Source organism: Candoia aspera, chromosome 4, assembly GCF_035149785.1.
Source record: "Candoia aspera isolate rCanAsp1 chromosome 4, rCanAsp1.hap2, whole genome shotgun sequence".
Taxonomy (NCBI): domain Eukaryota; kingdom Metazoa; phylum Chordata; class Lepidosauria; order Squamata; family Boidae; genus Candoia; species Candoia aspera.
The window spans coordinates 30,719,999-30,744,059 of record NC_086156.1 but is presented as its reverse complement, the minus strand read 5'-3'; the positions used below and the strand labels follow the sequence as shown (position 1 = coordinate 30,744,059).

General features: G+C 37.1%; 1 protein-coding gene across 2 annotated transcripts in view; it reads right to left on the bottom strand.

The window, feature by feature from the left end:
- The window catches only part of AHR (aryl hydrocarbon receptor), a 58,025-nt gene that overhangs the window by 6,937 nt on the left and 27,027 nt on the right, over nucleotides 1-24,061 (bottom strand). The window contains exons 3-10 of one of the 2 annotated variants that reach the window (XM_063303730.1): nucleotides 20,611-20,726; nucleotides 19,239-19,328; nucleotides 18,347-18,470; nucleotides 17,260-17,390; nucleotides 13,102-13,304; nucleotides 11,933-12,042; nucleotides 11,051-11,192; nucleotides 8,250-8,314 (exon numbers count right to left, since the gene is read on the bottom strand). In XM_063303730.1, the coding sequence (XP_063159800.1) occupies nucleotides 8,250-8,314; nucleotides 11,051-11,192; nucleotides 11,933-12,042; nucleotides 13,102-13,304; nucleotides 17,260-17,390; nucleotides 18,347-18,470; nucleotides 19,239-19,328; nucleotides 20,611-20,726 (981 nt within the window). Of the gene's footprint in view, nucleotides 1-7,059; nucleotides 8,315-11,050; nucleotides 11,193-11,932; nucleotides 12,043-13,101; nucleotides 13,305-17,259; nucleotides 17,391-18,346; nucleotides 18,471-19,238; nucleotides 19,329-20,610; nucleotides 20,727-24,061 lie in introns of both variants that reach the window. The other variant, XM_063303729.1, reaches the window with a different exon arrangement.

Sequence of the window (24,061 nt, the reverse complement as noted above, 5' to 3'; positions counted from 1 at the left end):
TAATAATTATTTGACTACTTGGATGACTTTCTTCTCAGGCATTTTAGAAAGTAAATTTGAAAGACAATTTTCAAAAGAAATTTGCCACCTGGAAAGGGTTTTATGTTCCAAAAACTAAAGAATCACTCATGGTTCTGAAAATCCAAAATAAGAAATACTTTACATGTTTTTCCTCTAATGTGATATTTGCTATCATCTGCCAGTAACGCCCCTCATGATTCTACGTGGACAAAAAGGACAAACTTTGTACAAAAGAATTAATGGACACAAATTTGACACCAGGACTCAAAACAAGGACAAAGTAATATTGCGACATTTCAACCTTCCAAGACACTCTGTGGCAAATATCAAGGTGACTGTTTTGAAAAACAGGACTTCGACAGCAAAAAACTATTGAACTCATATTCATCAAAAGGTTTTGGGTAATCTCAGAAGATCTCAACAAACATACTGGGTTTTAACACATTAAGTTATTAACTGATAAGGTTCTTGTAATCTGTCCCAAATATAACCTGTGTCTGCATAACCAACTTATCTTCCCCTTCCTCTTCTCCCTGCCCTCCCTCCCAATTTAAATCCTACATCAGTGTTACCACTCTATGCATCTGATGAAATGAACTACAGGTCACAACAGCTTATGCTTTTAATAAAATGTGTTAGTTGGAAAAGGTACTCCTACTGATTTCTGGTTCCTAGAACTTACTTTAAGAATAAAAAATTAACCTTGCATGAGCCTGACTAATATTTTCAAATATAGCTGCCATGTTCGCCGTTCCAATGTTGCTGGTACATCGTAACGTTTCGCATGTCATTTACCTGATACGTGTTTGATCTGGGAAGGGAGGAGGATTCCATCTCGGGGAGTTGTTATCTGTTGGCTGTTGGTTTGGAATGTGTTTGGGTTATCTCATGTGTTCAAGGTTACTTTCCCAGGGTCAGTAGAAAACGGTTAACAGCATCTGGGGGGGTGGGGAGTTTGCTACGGCCGGGCGAGGGGAGGGATTACGTTTTGAGCCGAGGGTTTTTAGTTTGTATTTGGCGCACTTTTATTCATTCTCAGCTTTCTCTGTATTTGCATATTATTCTCACAATAAATCAGATATCATTAAGTACCTGCTTGTGAGTCTGACTCTGTTAGGATAGGCAATCATTACAATAGCTCTGAAACAGAACCCAAAATGACACTTCATATTAAAATTAGCGAACTACATTCACTGTATACATAGAAAAAGCAATCTCTTACTACATTGCATGCACTTTAGCCTTTTCTAGGTTGTTATATAAACGTATTTGGATTTGTTCAACAGTGAAAGACTCACAATGTGTTTTATCAAATGCATTTTTGTCATGGATGTATACTTAATTCACTATAAAAATGGCCTTCCCTGATTTTAAAGAAATCATTTATGTAGAAGTAAAGGCACATTATGTGGACTGAGTAACAATTCTGGACAGTTTTAATTACATCTTGACAGAATGTCCTTATAATTAGCAAAGCATTTGGGTGCAGAGCATTTGCTTACTATATGTATATATTGTTACTTATACTAATCAATATTAATGCCACTATATAAAAGATACTAATGTTTTGAACCATCTAACATCACAGTGATCCAAATATACGCCCCAACCACAAATGCTGAAGAGGCTGAAGTAGAGCAGTTCTATGAGGATCTGCAGCACCTACTGGACAACACGCCTAAAAGAGATGTTACTTTCATCACAGGAGACTGGAATGCTAAGGTGGGCAGTCAAATGACACCTCGAATTACAGGTAAGTATGGCCTGGGAGAACAAAATGAAGCAGGACATAGGCTAATAGAATTTTGCCAAGACAACTCACTCTGCATAACAAACACTCTCTTCCAACAACCTAAGAGACGGCTTTATACATGGACTTCACCAGATGGACAACACCGAAATCAGATTGATTACATCCTTTGCAGCCAAAGGTGGCGGACATCTGTACAGTTGGTAAAAACAAGGCCTGGAGCTGACTGTAGTTCAGATCACGAACTTCTTCTTGCACAATTTAGGATCAGACTAAAGAGATTAGGGAAGACCCACAGATCAGCTGGATATGAGCTCACTAATATTCCTAAGGAATATGCAGTGGAGGTGAAGAATAGATTTAAGGGACTGGACTTAGTAGATAGGGTCCCTTCTGGACAGAAGTTGGCAGCATTGTTCAGGAGGCAGCAACAAAGTACATCCCAAAGAAAGAGAAAACCAAGAAGGCAAAATGGCTGTCTGCTAAGACACTAGAAGTAGCCCAAGAAAGAAGGAAAGCAAAAGGCAACAGTGATAGGGGGAGATATGCCCAATTGAATGCAAAATTCCAGAGGTTAGCCAGAAGAGATAAGGAATTATTTTTAAACAAGCAATGCGCGGAAGTGGAAGAAGACAATAGAATAGGAAGGACAAGAGACCTCTTCCAGAAAATTAGAAACATTGGAGGTAAATTCCAGGCAAAAATGGGCATGATCAAAAACAAAGCTGGCAAGGACCTAACAGAAGAAGAAGAGATCAAGAAAAGGTGGCAAGAATATACAGAAGACTATAGGAAGGATAACAATATCAGGGATAGCTTTCACGGTGTGGTCAGTGAGCTAGAGCCAGACATCCTGAAGAGTGAGGTTGAGTGGGCCTTAAGAAGCATTGCTAATAACAAGGCAGCAGGAGATGACGGCATCCCAGCTGAACTGTTCAAAATCTTGCAAGATGATGCTGTCAAGGTAATGCATGCTATATGCCAGCAAATTTGGAAAACACAAGAATGGCCATCAGATTGGAAAAAATCAACTTATATCCCCATACCAAAAAAGGGAAACACTAAAGAATGTTCAAACTATTAAACAGTGGCACTCATTTCACATGCCAGTAAGGTAATGCTCAAGATCCTGTAAGGTAGACTTCAGCAGTTCATGGAGCGAGAATTGCCAGATGTACAAGCTGGGTTTAGAAAAGGCAGAGGAACTAGAGACCAAATTGCCAACATCCGCCGGATAATGGAAAAAGCCAGGGAGTTTCAGAAAAACATCTATTTCTGTTTTATTGACTATTCTAAAGCCTTTGACTGTGTGGACCAGAACAAATTGTGGCAAGTTCTTAGTGGTATGGGGATACCAAGTCATCTTGTATGCCTCCTGAAGAATCTGTATAACGATCAAGTAGCAACAGTAAGAACAGACCACGGAACAACGGACTGGTTTAAGATTGGGAAAGGAGTACGGCAGGGCTGTATACTCTCACCCTACCTATTCAACTTGTATGCAGAACACATCATGCGACAAGCTGGCCTTGAGGAATCCAAGGCTGGAGTTAAAATCTCTGGAAGAAACATTAACAATCTCAGATATGCAGATGATACCACTTTGATGGCTGAAAGCGAAGAGGAACTGAGGAGCCTTATGATGAAGGTGAAAGAAGAAAGTGCAAAAGCTGGTTTGCAGCTAAACCTCAAAAAAACCAAGATTATGGCAACCAGCTTGATTGATAACTGGCAAATAGAGGGAGAAAATGTAGAAGCAGTGAAAGACTTTGTATTCCTAGGTGCAAAGATTACTGCAGATGCTGACTGCAGTCAGGAAATCAGAAGACGCTTAATCCTTGGGAGAAGAGCAATTACCCATCTCGATAAAATAGTTAAGAGCAGAACCATCACACTGACAACAAAGGCCCGCATAGTTAAAGCAATGGTGTTCCCTGTAGTAACATATGGCTGCGAGAGCTGGACCATAAGGAAGGCTGAGCGAAGGAAGATCGATGCTTTTGAACTGTGGTGTTGGAGGAAAATTCTGAGAGTGCCTTGGACTGCAAGAAGATCAAACCAGTCCATCCTCCAGGAAATAAAGCTAGACTGCTCACTGGAGGGAATGATATTAAAGACAAAACTGAAATACTTTGGCCACATCATGAGAAGACAGGACAGCCTGGAGAAGGTGCTGATGCTAGGGAGAGTGGAAGGCAAAAGGAAGAGGGGCTGACCAAGGGCAAGATGGATGGATGATATTCTAGAGGTGACGGACTCGTTCCTGGGGGAGCTGGGGGTGTTGACGACCGACAGGAAGGTCTGGCGTGGGCTGGTCCATGAAGTCACGAAGAGTCGGAAGCGACTAAACGAATAAACAACAACAATGTTTTGAATGTATTCTTTACAAACTAGTAAGATGTAAGGTAACTAACAATCTAAGAGGCACAGGATCATATGCATTACTGTTGCACACAATGTATAGGGCCTGAATCTTAAACTTTCCCAGGCTGAGGAGAAAATTTTTTATGCAATTGCCCAAATGCAATTAGAAGCCTTGACATGACCAGGAAGGTCTGCTTTATCATTCTGGATTGAACTTTCATTGCACAAATTTTAAAGCATACACACCAACCTTAGCAGAAGTGAAAGTAAAGCTTTAAATTCTGTTGAGGTGGATGTGTTTTTTGTGACTGCAGTAATCCTTGGGTGTTGGGGGTTGTATGCTGTGGTTTTATGTTTTAATCTTTGTATGATGCCCAGAGTCACTTTTGTTAGATGGGTGCCTATATAAGTCATTTGAACAAATGAATAAATAAATTCAGCTCCCCAAGTCATTAAGAGCTTTAAGAACAGGACACCTAATCTGAGAACTGTATCTGAAAACTCCATATATGAAGCTATGCTTCTAATATGCCAGCCCAGCTTTACTTTTGTGCAGATTCCTAAATGTATTAGAGCTGCAACTGTTTCCCCAACCGTAACAACTTCTGTCAGTACCAAGGAAAAATTAACCAAACCAAGGACACCAGACATTGGCATCCTTCCATACTTTATCTTACCAGGTCAAGATTCTAATTTTTATATTTCAGTGAATTGTAACATTTTGGAGTTGGCACGTCCAGCTATCAATTTCAACAAATGACACTTAACATATGAAAGATGTTTCTGTTGTTTATATAACTGAAATTGCACCAGCTCCTGCCTGAATTATTCATTTCACTTTTTTTTTTTTTACTGTAAATTTATTTCATTAAAAACTTATTTCTAGTTCAGTTCAGGTCAAAAAGGATTTTTTCTGAGGTCTGAGTGTAATACTATTTAGAATAAACATATAATGAATCAGAAAATATACAAATGCAGATAATGTAGCTCTCTTTGACACAAAGTAATAAATAAGGGGTATGTCCACATTACAAGAAGTATACTTAAAAGGTATACAATACTGAATGCAATCCAATTAACGTGCTTTTTTAAAAAGAATATCACAGAGGATTGTACAAGGCCTAACTGTATACTTTTAAAAATGGTTTTGGACAATGCAGGGGGAATCTTTTCAGCTCCATTATCTGAAGGAATGAATTGAAACCAACAAAAAAATAAACTGATCATTCTATTCTAAATCATTAACAAATTCGGCTTAGTGCCAAAGCTAACCTTAGTCACAATCAGTGATGTGGGAGTGGAAAATTCCTTACCATTATTTTGTTGTTTTTTTTAAATGCATTTGACTAAGTCTATTACAGACCTCTTCTCATGCAGTGAGTGGTCTGTTCTCTACTGGAATCCCACTGGATGCACTGGAAATATGCTTAGGAAAATCCAATAATGTCTGGAGCAGATCTAGAGTGCATGTAGAGAGCTAAACAGAAGAGGGGCAATTTGAGCTGTCAGTGATGCCCATTCTGCTGATAAGATGTTACCATTTGTTCTAACTAATTGCTTAAATTCATTAACCATGGGCACAATGGCAGTTGAACTAGGAAATGGATACTACATGACAGAGATGGTAATTTTATTGTATGTAGAAGCTACATTTCAACTTTCCAGAGGTGTGAGGGGCCTGGCTGAGGACACTGTGATGTTACAGAGTGGGTGAGGCCAACCATTTAAGCTCATTTTTTTTGTTTTAGTTCTGAAATGGCAGTTTCCTCTAAATGAAGAAATGACCAAAAAAACAAAGCCTTTGTTTAGACAATGAGCAAAATGGGTGCCTTACGCCTTTGCAAAGCTTAAGGTTTTAATTTTTTTTTATTAATCTGCTTAATCTGATTTTGACCCCACACACTTCAGGGAAGTTTTTGGTGTGTTCATTTGACTGCACAATAGATGCAAGGGACTTTGTGTACCTCATAGCTTGCCTAGCCCTATTATAACATCACTGGATTTAGCCCATTAGTCTTTTTTTCCCCAGTGTTATGCATATTGACAATATGCCAATTAAAGAAATATTGCCAGTATGCTAATTAAAGAAACTTATCAAAATTAAACTTGCCATTAAAGAAGCAAATTGTAGTTTTAACCTTGTTTAAATATATAGGATTGTAAGCCACTCAGAGTTGGGTGACAACTAAAAGAATATAAACCAAGTTACATAAATAATAAATATTCTATACCTCTTCCCATGCTTTAATTTTTTAATTAATTTTAATTATTATTTATTTTTTAATTTTTTGTTGATAGTTCACATTCCGTATTTATAGCCACTATTTACCAAGTGTTAACAAAGATATAAGCTTATTCTAAGCATCTATCTCATTGACAAGATCTGGAATTTGAGAAGTGACTCGCGAACACTGAATGAATTGATGTAATTAAAGCATGCCTTTGGCTCCAATACAGGAGTCCAGAATAAAAGCAGAAGAAGAGAACTCCTTGTTATAAATAAAAAAATAGCTTTCCATTGTTTCAGACTGGCCCACTAAATAACCCAACAGGCAGAAGCAGAACAAATCAAATGAAATCTCCAAGCACAAATTATTTTATGGACCATCTGTAAAGCAACTGTTAATTTTGTACACTACACTTTTAAGATTTAAAATGGTTAGGTATAGAGACTTTCAACTTTGACAGGACTGCTGGCCTACAAATCCCAAGTAGTCAGGAATCAGAAGAGAACCCTGATTGTTCAGGCGTCCCAATCTGAATATAACACAATGTTTTATCCCTGTTGTGTTTCTGCTATTTTAATTGGCCAAGTGACAGAAGTTGTTGATAAACCAGAATTCTTTACATTTTGGCTTACTGTAGCAGTGAGCATATGTACCGGTCAAAAATACAGGACTGTTTTATAAGTTTAAGTTCCATACCTTGTTTAACGATGGCTGTTGTCCTGATAACACAGGATTATACTGTATTTGCTCCGTGCAGTTTGGCTGGGTTTCAGACACACACTGATACATTGACAAAGCACCAGCATAGCATGCCTGCGGGGTTACTGTAATTTGCTGAGAGTTCTGCCCATGAGACTGACTTTCAGGGACTTGTAAACAATTGAGGAAATCCAATTCAGAAGAACTTGAATAAGTTGATTGATTAAAGTTTCCAATGGGAAAGTCTATCTGTGTGAAATCTGTGATTTGTGGCACCATGCTGGTAGGCTGCTTGTAAGGAATATATTCCTGCCTACATGCATATGATGCTGCACTGACTTCAGATTTGTAAGGAAATTCCTGAGTTAGTTCTTGCATGCCAGAAAAGACATAGGGTTGCATCTGCTGTTGTGAAGTATTAAGAGTTGTGCTGCTGACAGAGTTCCAGTTTGTGAACATCCCATTAACCTGCATGTGCTTCATCTTCTGGCACAGCTGCTGGTGCTGTGGCAGTTGCTGTTCCACCACTGTTGATATCTGCTCTTGATTTAGTTGCTGCTGCATTAAACAAGCAGAGTTCTGAACCATGGGCAGCTGCTGCTGGCAACCCGAATACAAAACATCTGTCTTATTTAAAGACTCCTGAACATAGGTCAAGATTTCATCGGTTATGTCAATGTCTCTAATGTCATCCACACCAGAAAGTTCATTTTTAAAAAATTCCTCATCCTGCTGAAAACATTTTATATCATCAAAGTCAACCTCGAGCATTTTCATGATATTGTACAATTCACTGTTTTTGTTATCCTGAAAAAGCCCTATACTTTCTTCAGGATGCATCAAGGTACTTTCTTGAGGACAGTCGGTCAGCTCTTGTTTGAGGATACTATTATTCCCTACTGATAAAATAGCATCCTGCCAATTTCTGCCCATCATGCTGCTCAATTCATCTCTGGTGTCTGAAAAAAAGTCCTTCTCAAAGGAGATTTTATTTGAAGCAGGTGGACAGAGATACACCGATTCATCCTGCTGCAACATTGCCCCCAAAAGCGAACTGGGGTCAACAGATTCTTTGCACAGTGAAGCCTTAGAAGCAGCGCCTTTTCCAACACCACTTTTAACCCTTGTCTGACATGAATCCATTAAACCAGGGTGAGGAAACATGACTTCATACAACACAGCCTCACCTGTAGCAAACATGAAAGGAAGTTTCATGTTGCGCTTTCGTAAGTGCTCTGAACCCTCTTCATCTCTGAATTGAAAAATACAAAGAGAGGAAAGTTAACTGAATTTCAGTGTTGAAGTGTGCAGTGAAATACATAACTATGCACAGAAAGGAGTTACGTAGAAAACCTAGGACTTCACAAAGAAACGGGCTTGACTCTATCAAAATTGTATAGAACAGGGGCTTACTGAATTCTATGTAGAAGCTATCACTTCTGAAATGTAACCTAGTAAAAATAACATCGGCAGGATAGGAGACACGTCATTAAATTGATCTCAAAGAATTGTATCACTGGTTCCATATTCCCAAACCGAGTTTACAATGTTTGGTTCTTTTTGGGTGTGTGTGTGTGTGTGTGTGTGTGTGTGTGTGTAAATGTTGATTCCTCTTCCTCCAATACCATCATAGGGGATTTCTTAAGAAAATCTGTGATTACAAGAGTAGATTATTATTCAAAAGGGGGAAAATGACTGGGCATGATTATAGTTTGTGCATATCCCCCTTTCTTCACATTTTTTTTTACTTTGGTTGGAAATGCATCTTTATTCACTCATTTCTTAATGTGATAAGGAACTATTTTACCAACATTTATTGTTTGGATGTTCCTATTGATAAGTTTATTATGTTTTATCCTGCTTTATTTTATACAAAGGATTCTTTTAATGATTGATTTTGAAACACTTGGCTGGGCTTCCATGAAGCATTTTTGTTTCAAATCTACAGTAATAGAAAAACATAAAATAATAGTTTACTAATAGTAGGCAGAAATAGTTTTACTAATAGTAGGGGGGAAATGCTTTAAAATGAATAGCAGTAAATCTTATCTTCATTACTTGGAATAGTAAAAAAAAACCCCTGAAAGATTGCAACCATAAAGAGATATATGAAATATAAAGTCTGCAAGCAGTATTCTTAATATAACTAATCTGCAACTGCATTTCTATAAAACGTAAGAGCAATTAAACACCAAGTGAATGTATTACATTAGTTTGTCATTAATGGAATGATATTACAGCATTATATTTAAATTTCCTTCTTTAGGCCAGGATCTTAAAAAACATTAATTTTTAGTGGGTTTTTGAATAAACATTTTATTTTATTTTATTATTCAAAATAAGTCTCTATGATAAACATCCAAGCAGAGGAGAGCTTAAATTATTCCTATTTCAATGAAAAAAGAACAGGAAATAGTTCTACTGGATTTGCGCAAGTTTATTGCATACAAGTAAGGTTATATTGAGGGACGCGGTGGCGCTGCAGGTTAAACCGCTGAGCTGCCGATCGGAAGGTCGGCGGTTCGAAACCGCGCGGCGGGGTGAGCTCCCATTGCTAGTCCCCGCTCCTGCTCACCTAGCAGTTCGAAAACGTGCAAATGTGAGTAGATCAATAGGTACCGCTTCGGCGGGAAGGTAACGGCGTTCCGTGTCGTCATGCTGGCCACATGACCCGGAAGTGTCTACGGACAACGCCGGCTCTAAGGCTTAGAAACGGAGATGAGCACCGCCCCCTAGAGTCAGACACGACTGGACTTTACATCAAGGGAAACCTTTACCTTTACTAAGGTTATATTTGGATTTGGATGTAAGATTTATTTATTTTATTTATATTTATGACTCACTTTAGCCCACACACAAACTTATTGAGAATCCAAATGGTATCAGCAGAATATATATATAATTTAGCGCTTCATATAGAAGCAGGATTCACTAAATGCAGTACATGGATTTTTACAAGATCATGCTGATAATTTAGTATCCACTTAGAAACAGGTGAATATGAGTTTTCCCCATCATCTCTGAGGGAACTGGGCTATGACAAAGCAGAGACTGGCAGACTGTAAGAGCCAGGCAGAGTCTGAGATCTAACCCACAGATATTGGAGTAAACAACCATGGCTCAAGGACTCAACTTGCCCAAATACATTTATTTGTATCATTTAACATACTTTCTTCTGCGGCAGGAAGTATGTCATTGTATCTTCTACAATGACACAACCTACCCTTGGGATTCAGATACCATTGTAATACTACTTGTTTTATTTTTACCTTTTATAAAGAGAAATGTAACAACATAATATTGTCTCAGATCAGGGATACTCCTGGATGCCGTGATGAATTCTGCAAGTTTATGGCCAACTAGATTATAGTTGCATTAGGTATGTCCTGCTCATATGGTCTTTTACTGTAAACTATGGGTGTCAATTTCTCCCTCATATTTTTGGTTTGTGACCATAATAAAGTCATACCTTATCCATCCATCAATATATCTAATATATACATACCTCTGGGTGTATGCACAAATGTATGCATATGCACAAACATATACGTAGTTTTAAATAATCACACTAAAGATCAAATTTAATGCTGAAACTAATTAAAGAAATACTTTAAGGGGGAAATCTGATTAAATAATTCCTACTTACTGATTTTTGTTATATAGCAGAGTTCGTTCCACCAAAATTGGACAAAATTCGTTCCACACTGGCTCACATATAGCACGCCAGCCCCCCTCTGCAGTGCCCAGAACACTCTAAGCTCATATGATCAAAATTTGATGGCAATACTATGGTTTTCCAACAGTACAACTTTAAGATTATTTATTTATTTTATAAGCAAACCATAAGAATCATGAACATTTTGGACACTCATCACCAAATACACCTCCTTGAGCCAAAGAGGAAAAGAAGCCAGTCCCGATGTATATTATGCTGGTTTATCTGATTTAGGAGTTGGTAGTTATAAAACCTGTCTTGGTGGCTACTTACGTAATAGGTCTCTGTGTAGCAATGATGTAATCTGGTCTTCCATTTTTATAAACCAGGCGGGCATTTGCTTGAACCCAGGCCCATCGATTTTCCTTGGTCAGAAGTCTAAACACAGTCATACCACTCTCTCCAGTCTTTATCACTAAAAACAAATACAAAAATATTTATTTTATCCTAATTAGATTTAGCATTCAGATTGATTATTATATTACCATCAAATTATATATCTGAGCTAAACCACAGACTGGTGAAAACAAAATACCTGAAGCTCTTAAAACTCTTAAAATATCCTGATAATTATATACAGTAGCTCCGGAACCCAATAGCTCAACCACCGTAGCTTGGTTACAACAATATTTTCCACCATTTATTAGAGGAGCTAAAAAAAGATGTATTTTACTTGCTCTTGTTTTGGCAAAACAGAGTGCTGTTTCTCAGAACGAGTGAAAAGCAATGACCCCACTTCCACTAAGGAAAGGGGAACATGACAAAACATGTGCACAACACGTTTTCAGTAGAAGATCAACCAACCAATATAAATATTTTGATTTAAAAAAATATTTAAATACAGCAAGATACAGCAAACATTCTAAATTTAGCCTTGGGAAAAATGCTTTAAAACACATATTCTAACTGAAAAACTGATCTAGTGGCAGAAAAGAAAGAAATGCAGAGTGGGATGTGACAGGAACATGTAGATTCAGGCAAAAGGAATCCACATGGGGATATTAAAATACTGCTTCTTCCAGCATAAACTCTTATGTTTAGTATAAGGACGTGTCTAAAGGAAAGTGCTTATTCGAAAAGCAAAAAGGCTATCTTAGGATACATTTAAGAACTTATTCGGGCATGTATTTCTCTCCTTATCAAGACCACTCTTACTTCTGACATGGTTCTCAGCACAATAAAGCATATCAGCTGCGTGGATAAACTGGTAGCCCGATCCTCTCATGCAAAGTTCTGCTTCAGTGTAACCCAGCACAATTCTTCCCCTGCAAGATATATTTGACACAATCTTTACACCAGCTTAAGTTGCCACACAGAGTAAAAAAAAATCCAATAACCACATCCTAAAGCATCAGCATTCACAATAAAACCAACAGAAAAGATCGGCTACAAACAAGAATATCACCACAAGTGCTCTTCAGAACAGCCAGCCCCTTTTCCCTTCCCACATGAGTGGAGATGGACAAAATAAGAAACATCACCTGTTCAGACAATGAGAAAAAGTTAAAATGCGCCATACAGTCTGGCTGTCTGCTGTACCTCTGGAAAGCAATTTCTTCATGGGATCAGCCCTCGAGCTACGCTCAACCAGGAGAGGCTGCTCTGCCCAGGATTTTACCACTTTCCTAAACTTTGGGTGAAAAGGAACATTGTTCTGGAGGCGTGTCACCATCAGCATCCTCCTCTAAGCAGAGACTAAGACAACTGTTTTACCATGTCCCCAGAAGGAAATTACCTCCCAGGGCAGGAGGGGGTTGCATTTAATTCTGCTCTCCCTTTCAGTGAAGCTGAGGGGGCAACTCTAAAAGGGGACGCACCTTTTAGGAACCCTCAGGAAAGGCCTTGGGAGCACGGGCATCCCACTTTTAGTTTTGCATGTGCGGCAGGCATGAGAAAAAAGGGGAAATAATGCATTTTGTTAACTAGTTGTGACCTGATGTTGAAATTGTCTGGAAATACTTGCTGGAGAAAAGCAGGGTCAATATCAAATAAATAAGCAAATAAAATAATAATGCCTGGCAGAAAACTGAATGTAACATAATTTAGAAGATTTTACTGATAAAGTATGGCAATAATACTTGATAGAGAAAGGTGACCTATCCAAATGCAGCTAACTTCCTAAATATATGGCCTTAATCTATTCTTTGAAATGTATCAGTGGATTATGAATGCAATTATGATTATTCTTAGCAGTAATTCATTATATAACAAAGAAAATAAGGTTGAAAAGCAATTGGTACTGAGGTATTAAAGATCTGTATTTACATGTTGAAGCTGTAGTATAGAACATGAACAACATTCATTATTTATCTTTTTGAACTTACTTGGCATCACATCCTATTGGCGTGAAGTCCAGCTTATGTTTACTTCTGAAGATAAAGTTCTTTGTACGAATTTCAAGAATGGAAGGTGACTGAAGTGGAGTAGCTACTGCAAACAGAGCCAGCTGAGGAGATATAACAGTTCCATCTTTCCCTTTCTTGTTCTGACCATGGAGAAACTTTAACCGCCCTTGAAAATTCATGGCCTTCAGAGGAAGAAACAAAGCTATAACCATATTCTTCAGTTTTAATCCACATTTAATTCTTTGCAAAAGAGAAAAGCAGATAGAGAGATTTACTGTATATTTTAAAAATCATGAAAAACATTGAGGTATGCTAATCTTAACATTCCTTCATACACTATTAATTATTACTCCAAACTAAAATATTTCATGATAGTTTCTGGCTGCAGGTCAAATATGACAGCCAAAGCAACCTGTTTGCTGAAATCACAATTCAAAAAAGGGTCAAAGCAAGGGTTTATCTGGGTTCTTCTTCTTTTCTTTTCAACTCTGTGGCACAAAGCAGCATCACAAGTGCAGTTTAAAATCTGACCATTCTCTCTTCTATTCAGACTTGTAAAAAGGAAAAGCTAGTAAAATGGAAGTTACCGACTTCTCAAAAAGTATAGTGTGACATAAAGACAGAGACACAACAGAAATGCCTTAAAGCAACTTAGGTCCTTCAAAATCCTGGAGTTACTTTTCAGTCCTTTGACATTTGGAGAGAGTGACCAAGGTTTCCCCTCAGAATAACAAGTAAGGAAGTTTTATGGTTATCCTAAGCTTCCTTCTTCTTTGTGGGTGGCAATGAGATATCCTTATAACTTTTTAAAGCCAAGATAATCAGCCATATATTCAATGGCTCCAAAGTGAAAGTGTATAAAGATTTTGGACTACTGGAAGCCATTCAATCAGCAATTTGAAGGACTGCACGCACAATCTCCTGCTGTGTTCCTAATGCATATTTAAGACAGGAATTAGAAATAACATCCTTTGAGGCATAGGCATGAGCATACCATCTTAAGGCTTAGCTAAAGCAAACCTTTTTGATTACATCTCTGGTCTTCATTGTATTCTTATAGGATGTGTTATAATATCCATACAGTAAAGGGCTCCTTGTGAGCCATCCAGGATTATCTATTTAAGATATATAATATATAATTTTCCTAAAGCCAAATATTCATTTAACATTGCCTCTGTATCTCAGTAGCCAGGCTAAACATTTTACCCTGTTTCAGGATAAGAAATACTGTAGTAATGCTCATATCAGAATGGATTTGTCCATGTGAAGTCAAGAAAATAAATATGAATACATGTACTGCTGTGCTGCCCCTTTTCTATAGACTATTGTTCTGTCCTACTAAAAATGCCTCTAACTAAATGGCATGGCAAAGGAGAGTATGATTATATAACTCATCTACTATCAGATCAATCTTCAGTTATCATAATGAGGGTTGTTAGATTATACTCTATTATAGCCATATCAGCAATATTCCAATATATGTTTTAGTAGTAATTTTCAGTTTTGATTTCTTGCCAGTGCTAAAACATTCATGGAAGATGTTCTTTTTAATCCTTGTTCCAAGCTTTAAATCATTATTTCAGGTACTGAAATGAGCTCAGACAGAAATACCTATGTTCTGAGATTTTTGTCTCATTTCAATCACTTTATTGTTATTTTTATAAATTATGATTGGCTGGATTTTTTTTTTAATTATTTTAGAAGCATTCTCCAGATCTCCAGATTTACCTAAGAAAAGAGCAGGCTCTGGATGCATCCCTGTTGCTACTGGCTGGAGAGAGTTGAGAAGAGGAAAGATAGGGCTCTTGTTAAGATACTGGGTGGCATAAAACATTTTATTACATTTGGCAATGTTAAGGGGGAAGTAGAAGGGTAGGACAATGGGTAAGGAGGGTAAACAGAATAAAAGAAGTTACTGAAATTCCCCTGGAAGAATTACAAGTTAGTACAATACAGGTTCAGAGAGCGAGCATTTGTCCATACAGTCACCAAACGCTGAACCCGACTCGATGGCACCTAATTAACAGTGATTAAGAACTGTTTTGACTTAAGAAAATGTGTTTTTGCCTGCCTAGTAAGCAAGCTATTACTATTTTTATTCTTTTTATTATGAAAAACGTAAAGTTTAATTTATGAGTTAATGTAGTGGCATTCTCTGTCTGCTGCTGTGCTTTATTCTTTTGCAGACACTGAAGATTAATAAATGCCAATGTTTGCAGTATGTGCATTACAAAGGTTACTAATGCAGCTGATGTTTCAGCTATTGCTAAATGGAAGAAATAAACTATATTTGCTTTTGAATGTTGACCTTTGATAGTTTTAACATTTTGAAAAGCAAAACCATATGCACTGCTGCTATTCAGAGCTCTGAATGCAGCTAATGCACTATGAAACAGTGCTTGGGTTGTTTTCTGAGAACTTCTGCAGGCAGATCACATTTATAACATAAGACATATGGACTCATGCGCATTAGAAAGAATTCTTTCTCAAACATACAGGCCAGGTACAAATTTTACTTAGTTTTTGCTTTGCTGTTCATTGTGGACTGTGTAGAAGAGAATCTGATTAATTATTACTGTTATTTGGTAGTTCAGGCCAAATTCATAGAGCAAAAGTCAACAGATGTGTGAAGAGAATCCTTCTTGCACACAGCATGTCTGTGTATTTGATGTTTCCTATGCAATTTAAAAGAATATGTTCAGAAATATTTCAAAAAACGTTTGCAACCTTTCTGTAGATTGCTGTGATAGCCAGTGTTCACCATGAACCACAGCTCCATCTACTTTTCTGGCCGTGGGGGAAAATTGAGGGAGCAAGAACTTTTAGGCGTTCCAATGGCTATGATGGAATGCTTTTTCAGTTTTACACAAACCCTCATTAAACACTTTTTATTGTTACTCAATATTTTTTCAAATATAAAATACCACAAAGACATTTTAATTTTTTATATATTTGAATTGTTAAATCATCTCCCTGAGAAATTCTGTTTTAACTGAAAAGGTTTGTAGTGTTTTACCACCCACAGTCCCTCTGGGGGGAGGAGATGGGTGGTGATAGATAGATAGATAGATAGATAGATAGATAGATAGATAGATAGATAGATAGATAGATAGATCGATCGATCCTTATTTTGGGGCAGGGGTGGGATAATTACATAATGCTAAGAAACTGGATAGTGTAGATTTTACACATATACTGAATCTACTGCAGATTCTAATTTGTGACCAATTGCCATTCACTGCTAGTACAGTTCTTTATATGTACAGAATTCAGAAATGGTAGTAAAGATCTGTATTCCATTCATGGAAAGATGGAATCCAAATTCTTCATCTCTTGCAATGAAGAAAGAAGGAGGAAACTAGAACACTAAAACAAGTTTCAGAACTTTTAATAAGATAACATCTTCTGTGAAAGCATTAACTTAAAAGGTTGCAAACTGATCCTCATACATTTTGTTAAATATTAAAATTTCTTGGGTCTTTGGACTCAGAAGAGGAAAGATGTAATGTAATTTTTGTCACAAGAATGACTACTAAAATTCTTTTCAAGTTTTTTTCCTCCTTCTTCTTCTTATATGCAGTAGAGTTTAAGGTTTCTGCTAGTAGTATGCAACAACTACAAAACGTCGCAAAAGTGGCATCCCCCCAAAGGGTCAGACATGACTTGGTGCTTGCACAGGGGACCTTTCACCTCACAGGTTTCCTATGGAACACAGGAAATTATACTTCATCCACATTGCAACCTAGTCTTGAGGCATAGTAAAACTTATCAGATTTAGCTACTTCCAATCTCTCAGTATGGTGTGAACAGTTAAGTAGCACAAGATTATTTATTGTTTTTGTTGTAACAGGCTAACAACAATCCCCTGGAAAATTGTTCACCAAAAATATAGTGTTTTCAATATCGAATTAATTATAAGACAACTGTGATTGCACAAATCTCATTTTCCTGTATTCAGACATAAAAGGAAACTGCAGTGTATTCCTAACTGCAAACAGCAGCTTTGACTCTCTCTTCCTTCACATGCGTAGGGTGATGAAAGTGTAATGGGGAGGATATGAGCCAACGATTTGCCACAGAGCATTGTCATAATGAGATATGAAACCATACATTTAAAGCACGTAACTCTGTACTCACCAAAAACCCAGATGAATTATCCAAGAGACAGCGTAGCCTACAAATGAAGTTTCGTTCCATGAATGATGAATTCTCTGGAGGTAGCTGTTCTGGGTTGTAATATGTTGCTGATGGCGAAAAGCCATTATCTCCTATAGGAAAAAAAAATAACCTTAGAACCTCTTTTGAGAAGAACATCTATACAACATAATGAGCAATTTTTGTTAGGGTAGTCTCTGCCCTACCAGCCTTTGAATGGCATGTTAATGGCAGCACTGCAAAAGGGGCTGAGGCAACAAAGAAGTTTCAGAAAGTGGGCAAAGAACAAAAATTAAGTGAAATATTAACATTGTTATATTCAATTAATTTTATTGTTTAACTGTTACACTTTATTTCTCACACACATAGCTTCTGATAGTGACAATATTTCAGATTTAGAAAATGAGATTAAGTTTCATGTGGCAAGGTATGTATTCTTAGCCTTTCTCTCTTTCTCTTCTCAGCTTTTCCTCCTTGAAAGTAAGTATAATCTTTTTGTTCAGAACACAAAACTTCCATTGTTTTCACACAAGGTTGGTTTCTTCTGTTTTCAACATTGGCTTTTAAGCCTGGTCAAAGACGGTAATAAAGAGATTTGGTTTGATCTGATTTGAACATTGGCTTTTGCTTGCTCACTTCTAAACACACAAACTGTGTATATTCTGTGTATATTTAATTTTAATTGTGTTTCTGTGTGTGTAAACACTGTGGAAATTCAAACTAATTTACAGTTATTGTCTGAATAAACTAAACTTTTAAATTTCATATACCATACATAGGTTTATGAGCAAATTAAGCTATATATTCTATTCAATTGACATATATTTAAAAATAAGTGTTGAATATTACTTCCATTTCTCCCAGATCATGCTTCCTCTTGAAGAGACTGCAATTCTTAAACTTTCCTTCAAAAACTGACACATCAGATTAAGGACATTGTTGTATGGATGTACCCCTCTGTTCCAAGTAGCAAATACATAATGAATTACCCCTTCAGTTATCTGTAAATTTTAAACTGATTATCTTTCATTGAGAGATATGTCATTACTGGCAGCTATTAGATCCTCACCTTGAATCATCTGTCCAGAATCTGTGGACTGTACAGGATTAAGAGCCCAGTGAAGTTGGCGCTGGAATTCTGGTCTATCTTCTGTATGAATTAATTCAAATACACACTGGTGTATAATGTCAGACTACATCCAAGAAATAATGACAAAAATATTTCAGGCATTTTATTCACCAAGTCTGATTACTATAATGGGTGCTACAGTTTATCTCAGTATAATTAAGTAACACACAAGGAAATAATGCAGGAAAAAACTCATGAATCCGCTAAAGGATTTTTTTTAACATTTTGGAACAATGTTACTAGTGAAAAAAACATAACAGATGATAGACTAAACATACCTAGAGATACCTGGAACAGAAATAAGCCTGGAGTGTGTCTTTTGAGAACAAATGTGAACTTGTCCTACCAATCTATTGCCAGCCCATTCATCCATAGAAGAGGATTACAGTACATAGTTTAGAATCAAAAGTTATATTTATTTAGTACCTTAAGTACTTTAATATGTTTTAAGCCACCATGTTCCCTTTAAAATAAGAGTTCTTAATTTTGTAAGGATTCCAATATTCATTTGGATTGCTTATTATCTGTGCAATCAGTAGATGACTTTAAGGATCAGGGAGAGACATATGGGTGGGGACAAGCCCTAAGTTACTATGCTCCAAGAACTAAACAGCTCCGGAAAAAAAAAAACAGCATTCTGAACAGAGAGAAAAATGAATAGGTTTCTTTAAAATGAGTCTCACAAAAACTTCCTGAATAGTTTATGCACTGCATCTTTTCTTTAGTTATCCAAGGAAGTGACATTAAGAAAGTTGTCTTTCACGAAATAACAGCAACAATAATAATAATATGGACGAAGATTTTATTTTTAACCTGGAATTAAAGTGCTTACCTGCTGGAAACCCAAATAATCCTGGATTGTAGAAGACACATAAAATATGAGGGCATCTGATGTGACCACTAGTACAAAGCCATTTAATGCCTAAAGACAACAGCAACAGTTTGAAAAAAAGCACTGGTTTTAAAAGGACTTTAAATGATCATACATAAAGAATATGTCAGTAGACAAAATATACTTAGCCATACATTAGAAATACTAACTTAATCTTAACAGCACTTTCTGAACAGACCCAAAATCTGTGCTAAAGGTTTTATATATGTACTGTATGTTGCCATTAAAAACACAGTTATAAAAACTGGCACATGATTTACTACCATGTAAGTACTAATAATTTTAAATCTTTAATTCATACAAAATTCTAATAAATGCTAAAGTGCTTCTATAAATCAGCAGAATTGTCTTCCCAACTGTAGCCTCTCACTCTAAAGTGAAGCTTTAGAAAGCACTCTGGATTTTATAAGTAGTTGTTTCTTTTTAAAGGACTGAGGGGATGAAATAGAAAAGGGAATCTGCAAAAAAAAAATTGTGATGTTTATGAAAGGCAAGTAATTTTAATACTGGCCCAAGAGTTTATATAAATTGACAGGCAACCAGAACTACTATAGGATTCCAGGAGTGATAGAGGTTTTGTTTTTTTTAATGTGGGACATCTAAGAATGTTTAAATTATTGACATACAGTGGCTAAATGGCACCAAAGCAAAATTTTTCAATCATGGATATTCAGAAAGCCACAGCGGACATATAATCTTAGCCACAGTGGGTGGATTTATACATTGCACAAAATCAGAACCAAGCAAGCCACACAGTATCTTAGCTTCAGCTACAGAACAGCAATTTGTTGCCAGAAGGATTACAACCAAACTATTCTCCACACCTTTGTTTGATTGCCAGGCAAAATTTAGTTACAAATCAAAATTTAGTTACACTACAATAGCCGGTGCTGAGAAAGAGAATGCTGTCCTGTAAAACCAGTGGAGAAATTATGGATCATTCCATCACTCTTCCTCAGATAGCAAACAATTCTGCTCAGAGATTAGTAACACAGATGTTCATGACAGTGGTGAAGGGGCCAGAATGGAATTGCTGGGTACAGCTTCTTAGAAAATTAGTTAATGTTTTCAGTTAAGATATGGTAAGTAAATAAACAACAAAATAAGAATCTTTCAGCTCAGCTCATTTTACTGAAGCAGGAAAACAAATGAAAGGCAAGGAAAAGCAACAAAAAGAAACGAAGGAAACCCAGTACGCCTCAAAAATTGTAATAATAATAATTGTTGGGCAGACCCAAGTCATTTCGAAATATAAATGTACATGGCTATAAGAAATTCCTTCAGATATATTCAAAGTAGCAATGGCAATTACCTGCAGTAAAAGTTCGCCCTCTAGCAGGTGCACGCTTTCTCTAGGCTTTGTGGTTATACTGCCGTCCTGAATGCTATTTCTGTCAGGCTTTGTAGGACTACTTGATTTCAATGCAACTAGAAGGAAAAAATGAAATAAACTATTAAGATGTGTTTGAAACAATGTCTAGTTGAGTAATCTCTTGACAGATGCATTTTGGATTTTTCTGAATAGTTGTATGGAGATCTCCAACTTCTTAAAAATTAAATTAAAACACAAATAAAAGTCAAGTATCAAAAAGGCACTTCGTAGACAGAGGGGGAGTGGGGACTACAGGTAGTCCTTGGTTAATGACTGACCTGTTTAGTGACTGTTCAAAGTTACGACAGCGTTGAAAAAATGACTTTACAACCAGTCCTCAAACTTACGGCTGTTGCAGTGTCCCTGCAGTCATCTGATTGCCATTTGGGCACTTCACAACTGGTGTGCATTTATAACTGTTGCAGTGTCCCACGGTCACGTGAATCCCATTTGCGAGCTTCACAACTGGCATCCAACAAGCTAAGTCAGCAGGGAAGCCAGCAGTAAAATTGCAAGTCATGGTCATGTGATATCTCACTTAACAACTGTGGGTGATTTAGTTAATGACCGCAGTGGAACTGGTATTGTAAGTCTGGCATGGTCATGTGATGTTTCACTTAACAACCTCACTGCTTAGTGACAGAGTTGCCGGTCCCAACTACAGTCGGTAAGTGAGGATTACCTGTACAGACAAAATAAGGCTTATTCCACAGTTGGATAAAATATTCAGAAAGTATTATAAGCATTTCACATACATTAATTGGATTAACTTATCCAATCAAAATGTAATTCTGGAAAGAATTTATGATAAATACTTTAATCATATCCATACTTTACCATTGTGTATGGACGATACGCAATATAAAGGAAACTGAAAGTAATACAGTCCTTGGCTCTAACAAAAGTGCTATCTAGCCATCATACGCAAACAATTATATTGGTGTAAAATGCACAGATCCCTATGCTGCCTCTATTCTGGTTTGCCACCAAATGGTGGTATCCTGATTCTGGGCGTGCAGGGCTCTGGCTTTGCTGACTCTCCCTCTTACACCACCAGCCAGTGGAGAACCATCTGCCCATCATAGCACTATTACAACTGGCAGATTGTTTTGACAGGTGGGCTTAGTCATCCTCCCTCTTCTCCAGTTTGGAAAGAAAAAGACAAGAAAGCATATTCTAGTTGATTAGAAATCTAGAAAGGCAAGAACCAAGCAGTACTCCTTCAAGTATTAAGACAGCTGTAACCTTAGGAAGGTTCTTGTGTCAGTTTCATATGTGGTCCCCAATTGCTGCATAGGCAGTGCTTCTTCTAAAAGTGCTGTGCATCATGTGCAGTGAAGCAGCCGTGCATCATGCATGGAGATTTCCAGGGACAGCCTTCAAAACAGCCATGCCCATCTTCCAAACAGCATTTCTGCTTTGAAGTTCTGAGGAAACCTGCTTTGGTTCTCCAGCATGCTTTGTAAAACATCTATTTTCAAATGTCTTGTACAGCCTTAATGGAAAAGATTAAAACTGTTCAGCGAACATCCCCTTGCTTCACCAAAACAACACACCTCTAGTTATTAAACCCAATCTGTCTGCTCAAGTATAAGGTTCAAGGCAGCACTACTGGTGACTGACACCAAAGCTGATTTTATACATTTTAAGTCTCTGTTGGTCACTATAAAATAATATATACTTTGGCCTATAGAAATGATGCTGTTAACAATGTAATTTTGACAGCTACCTGATATTTGCCACTGCAGACATCTACAACAATGATCCTGCAGCATTTCCCAAAGTTTCCAACTTTTCCAGAGTGGTATGCAATTTTCAGATGATAAAATTGACTAGAAAATGAATTCTTGAAAGAAAAATTCCAGTATTTACTACATTTCACAATTTTACAGTACAGTTCATCCTTTAATTATTAAACACACTAGTGTTGGAATTACAATAGTAGTAAAATAAATTTCTGTATGAATGAAAGACCATCTGTACAAAATACCTATTTTGGAAAAGCCAAAGAACACTTAATGCAGTTAAGCAGCAGCTACAAATTATGTTGAACTGGGTTTGTACAAAACACTACAAAATTTGAAAACTATCTCTTTGGTAAGTAGTAGATGGTACAAGTCCTAAGAGCTGCAAGTCCTTTTATTTTTGTCATGGAAATTTAGCAGCATCTTGGCCAATGGCAGCATCTGGGTAGCCTAGTCTGGGCCAGGAAATTAAGCATGGTCAGATCTAGTTAATGCTCAGATGAAAGATCTCCAAAGAATATCAGGGCTAAAGGGCTTACTGGATGTCAGAAAACCACTCTGGAAGAACGCAATGGCAAGCCACTTCGGTCATTGCCAAGAAACCACATGGATGTTTCCATGAAGTCACAAAAGGTTGAGCACTATTCAACAGAGATCCTAATTTAAAAGTAGCCACAGCAGCAGCAGAAAAAAAGATTACTGTATAACTTTCTGAGTAGTAGTTGGCTGTTAAAAACATTGCATTGTTTAGCTACTTTTTCTGATATAGTTAGAGAGTTCTTTGTACCTTGTTCTACAAGAACATGAGTAATGTAAGTTGGGAATTGAGATACAATTTTGTTTATTTAGTTTACAATGTAACTAATTAATTTCCTTTTTCAGGATGAATAGAATGAAACACCTCCTCTCTTTCGAGTCAAAGAAAAATGCATGAAATATAGCAAGAGTAATTTCAATGTAAACCTACTAAGAATTTTGTTTAATGAAAGTTGAGAAGTGCAAGTTTTGCTATGGTAAAATCCTTTTTATGGGGCACACTAACAGGTATGATACAAAAATAAGCATCTCCAGAAATGTATTCTAGACAACTATTTCATGAAAGCAACAAACTGTCCCCAGAATTGACAGAAGAGCATATTCTCAGAGAAAAATGAACTGTTTTGGGAGACACTGAAATGTTCCATGATTATCAGGATGTATCTTATAATCAGGAATGAAACAAGACAAAAACTTGTGATATCATAGTCAGGTGCTCAGTTCCCAGGCAGTGACATCCTTGATAACTCTGTGATGATTGGGTAGCTTGTAGCAATAAAAATATAAAAACAATAAACCAAGCATAAAACAGACCATAGACGTCCAAAAGGTACATTATCTAACTCGACAGAAAAAAATCCTTTTACAGGGTCACCTCCCTAACCCAAGGCATAGGGCAAGAAACATGTTTTTAACAACTTTTTAAATGAAGGCAGGGTAGGAGCCACATGAATCTCTGGAGGGCTGCTGAGAAGCCTGATCTTTAGAAAGAATTACTAATCAAGCCTGCCAGTCTCTGTCCTTATAGCTCCTCTGGCCCCATTTCTTCTTCATGAGCAGAGGTGAGCATTGCCCTTCATACTCCTTTAAGATGCAACAATATGTGCCTT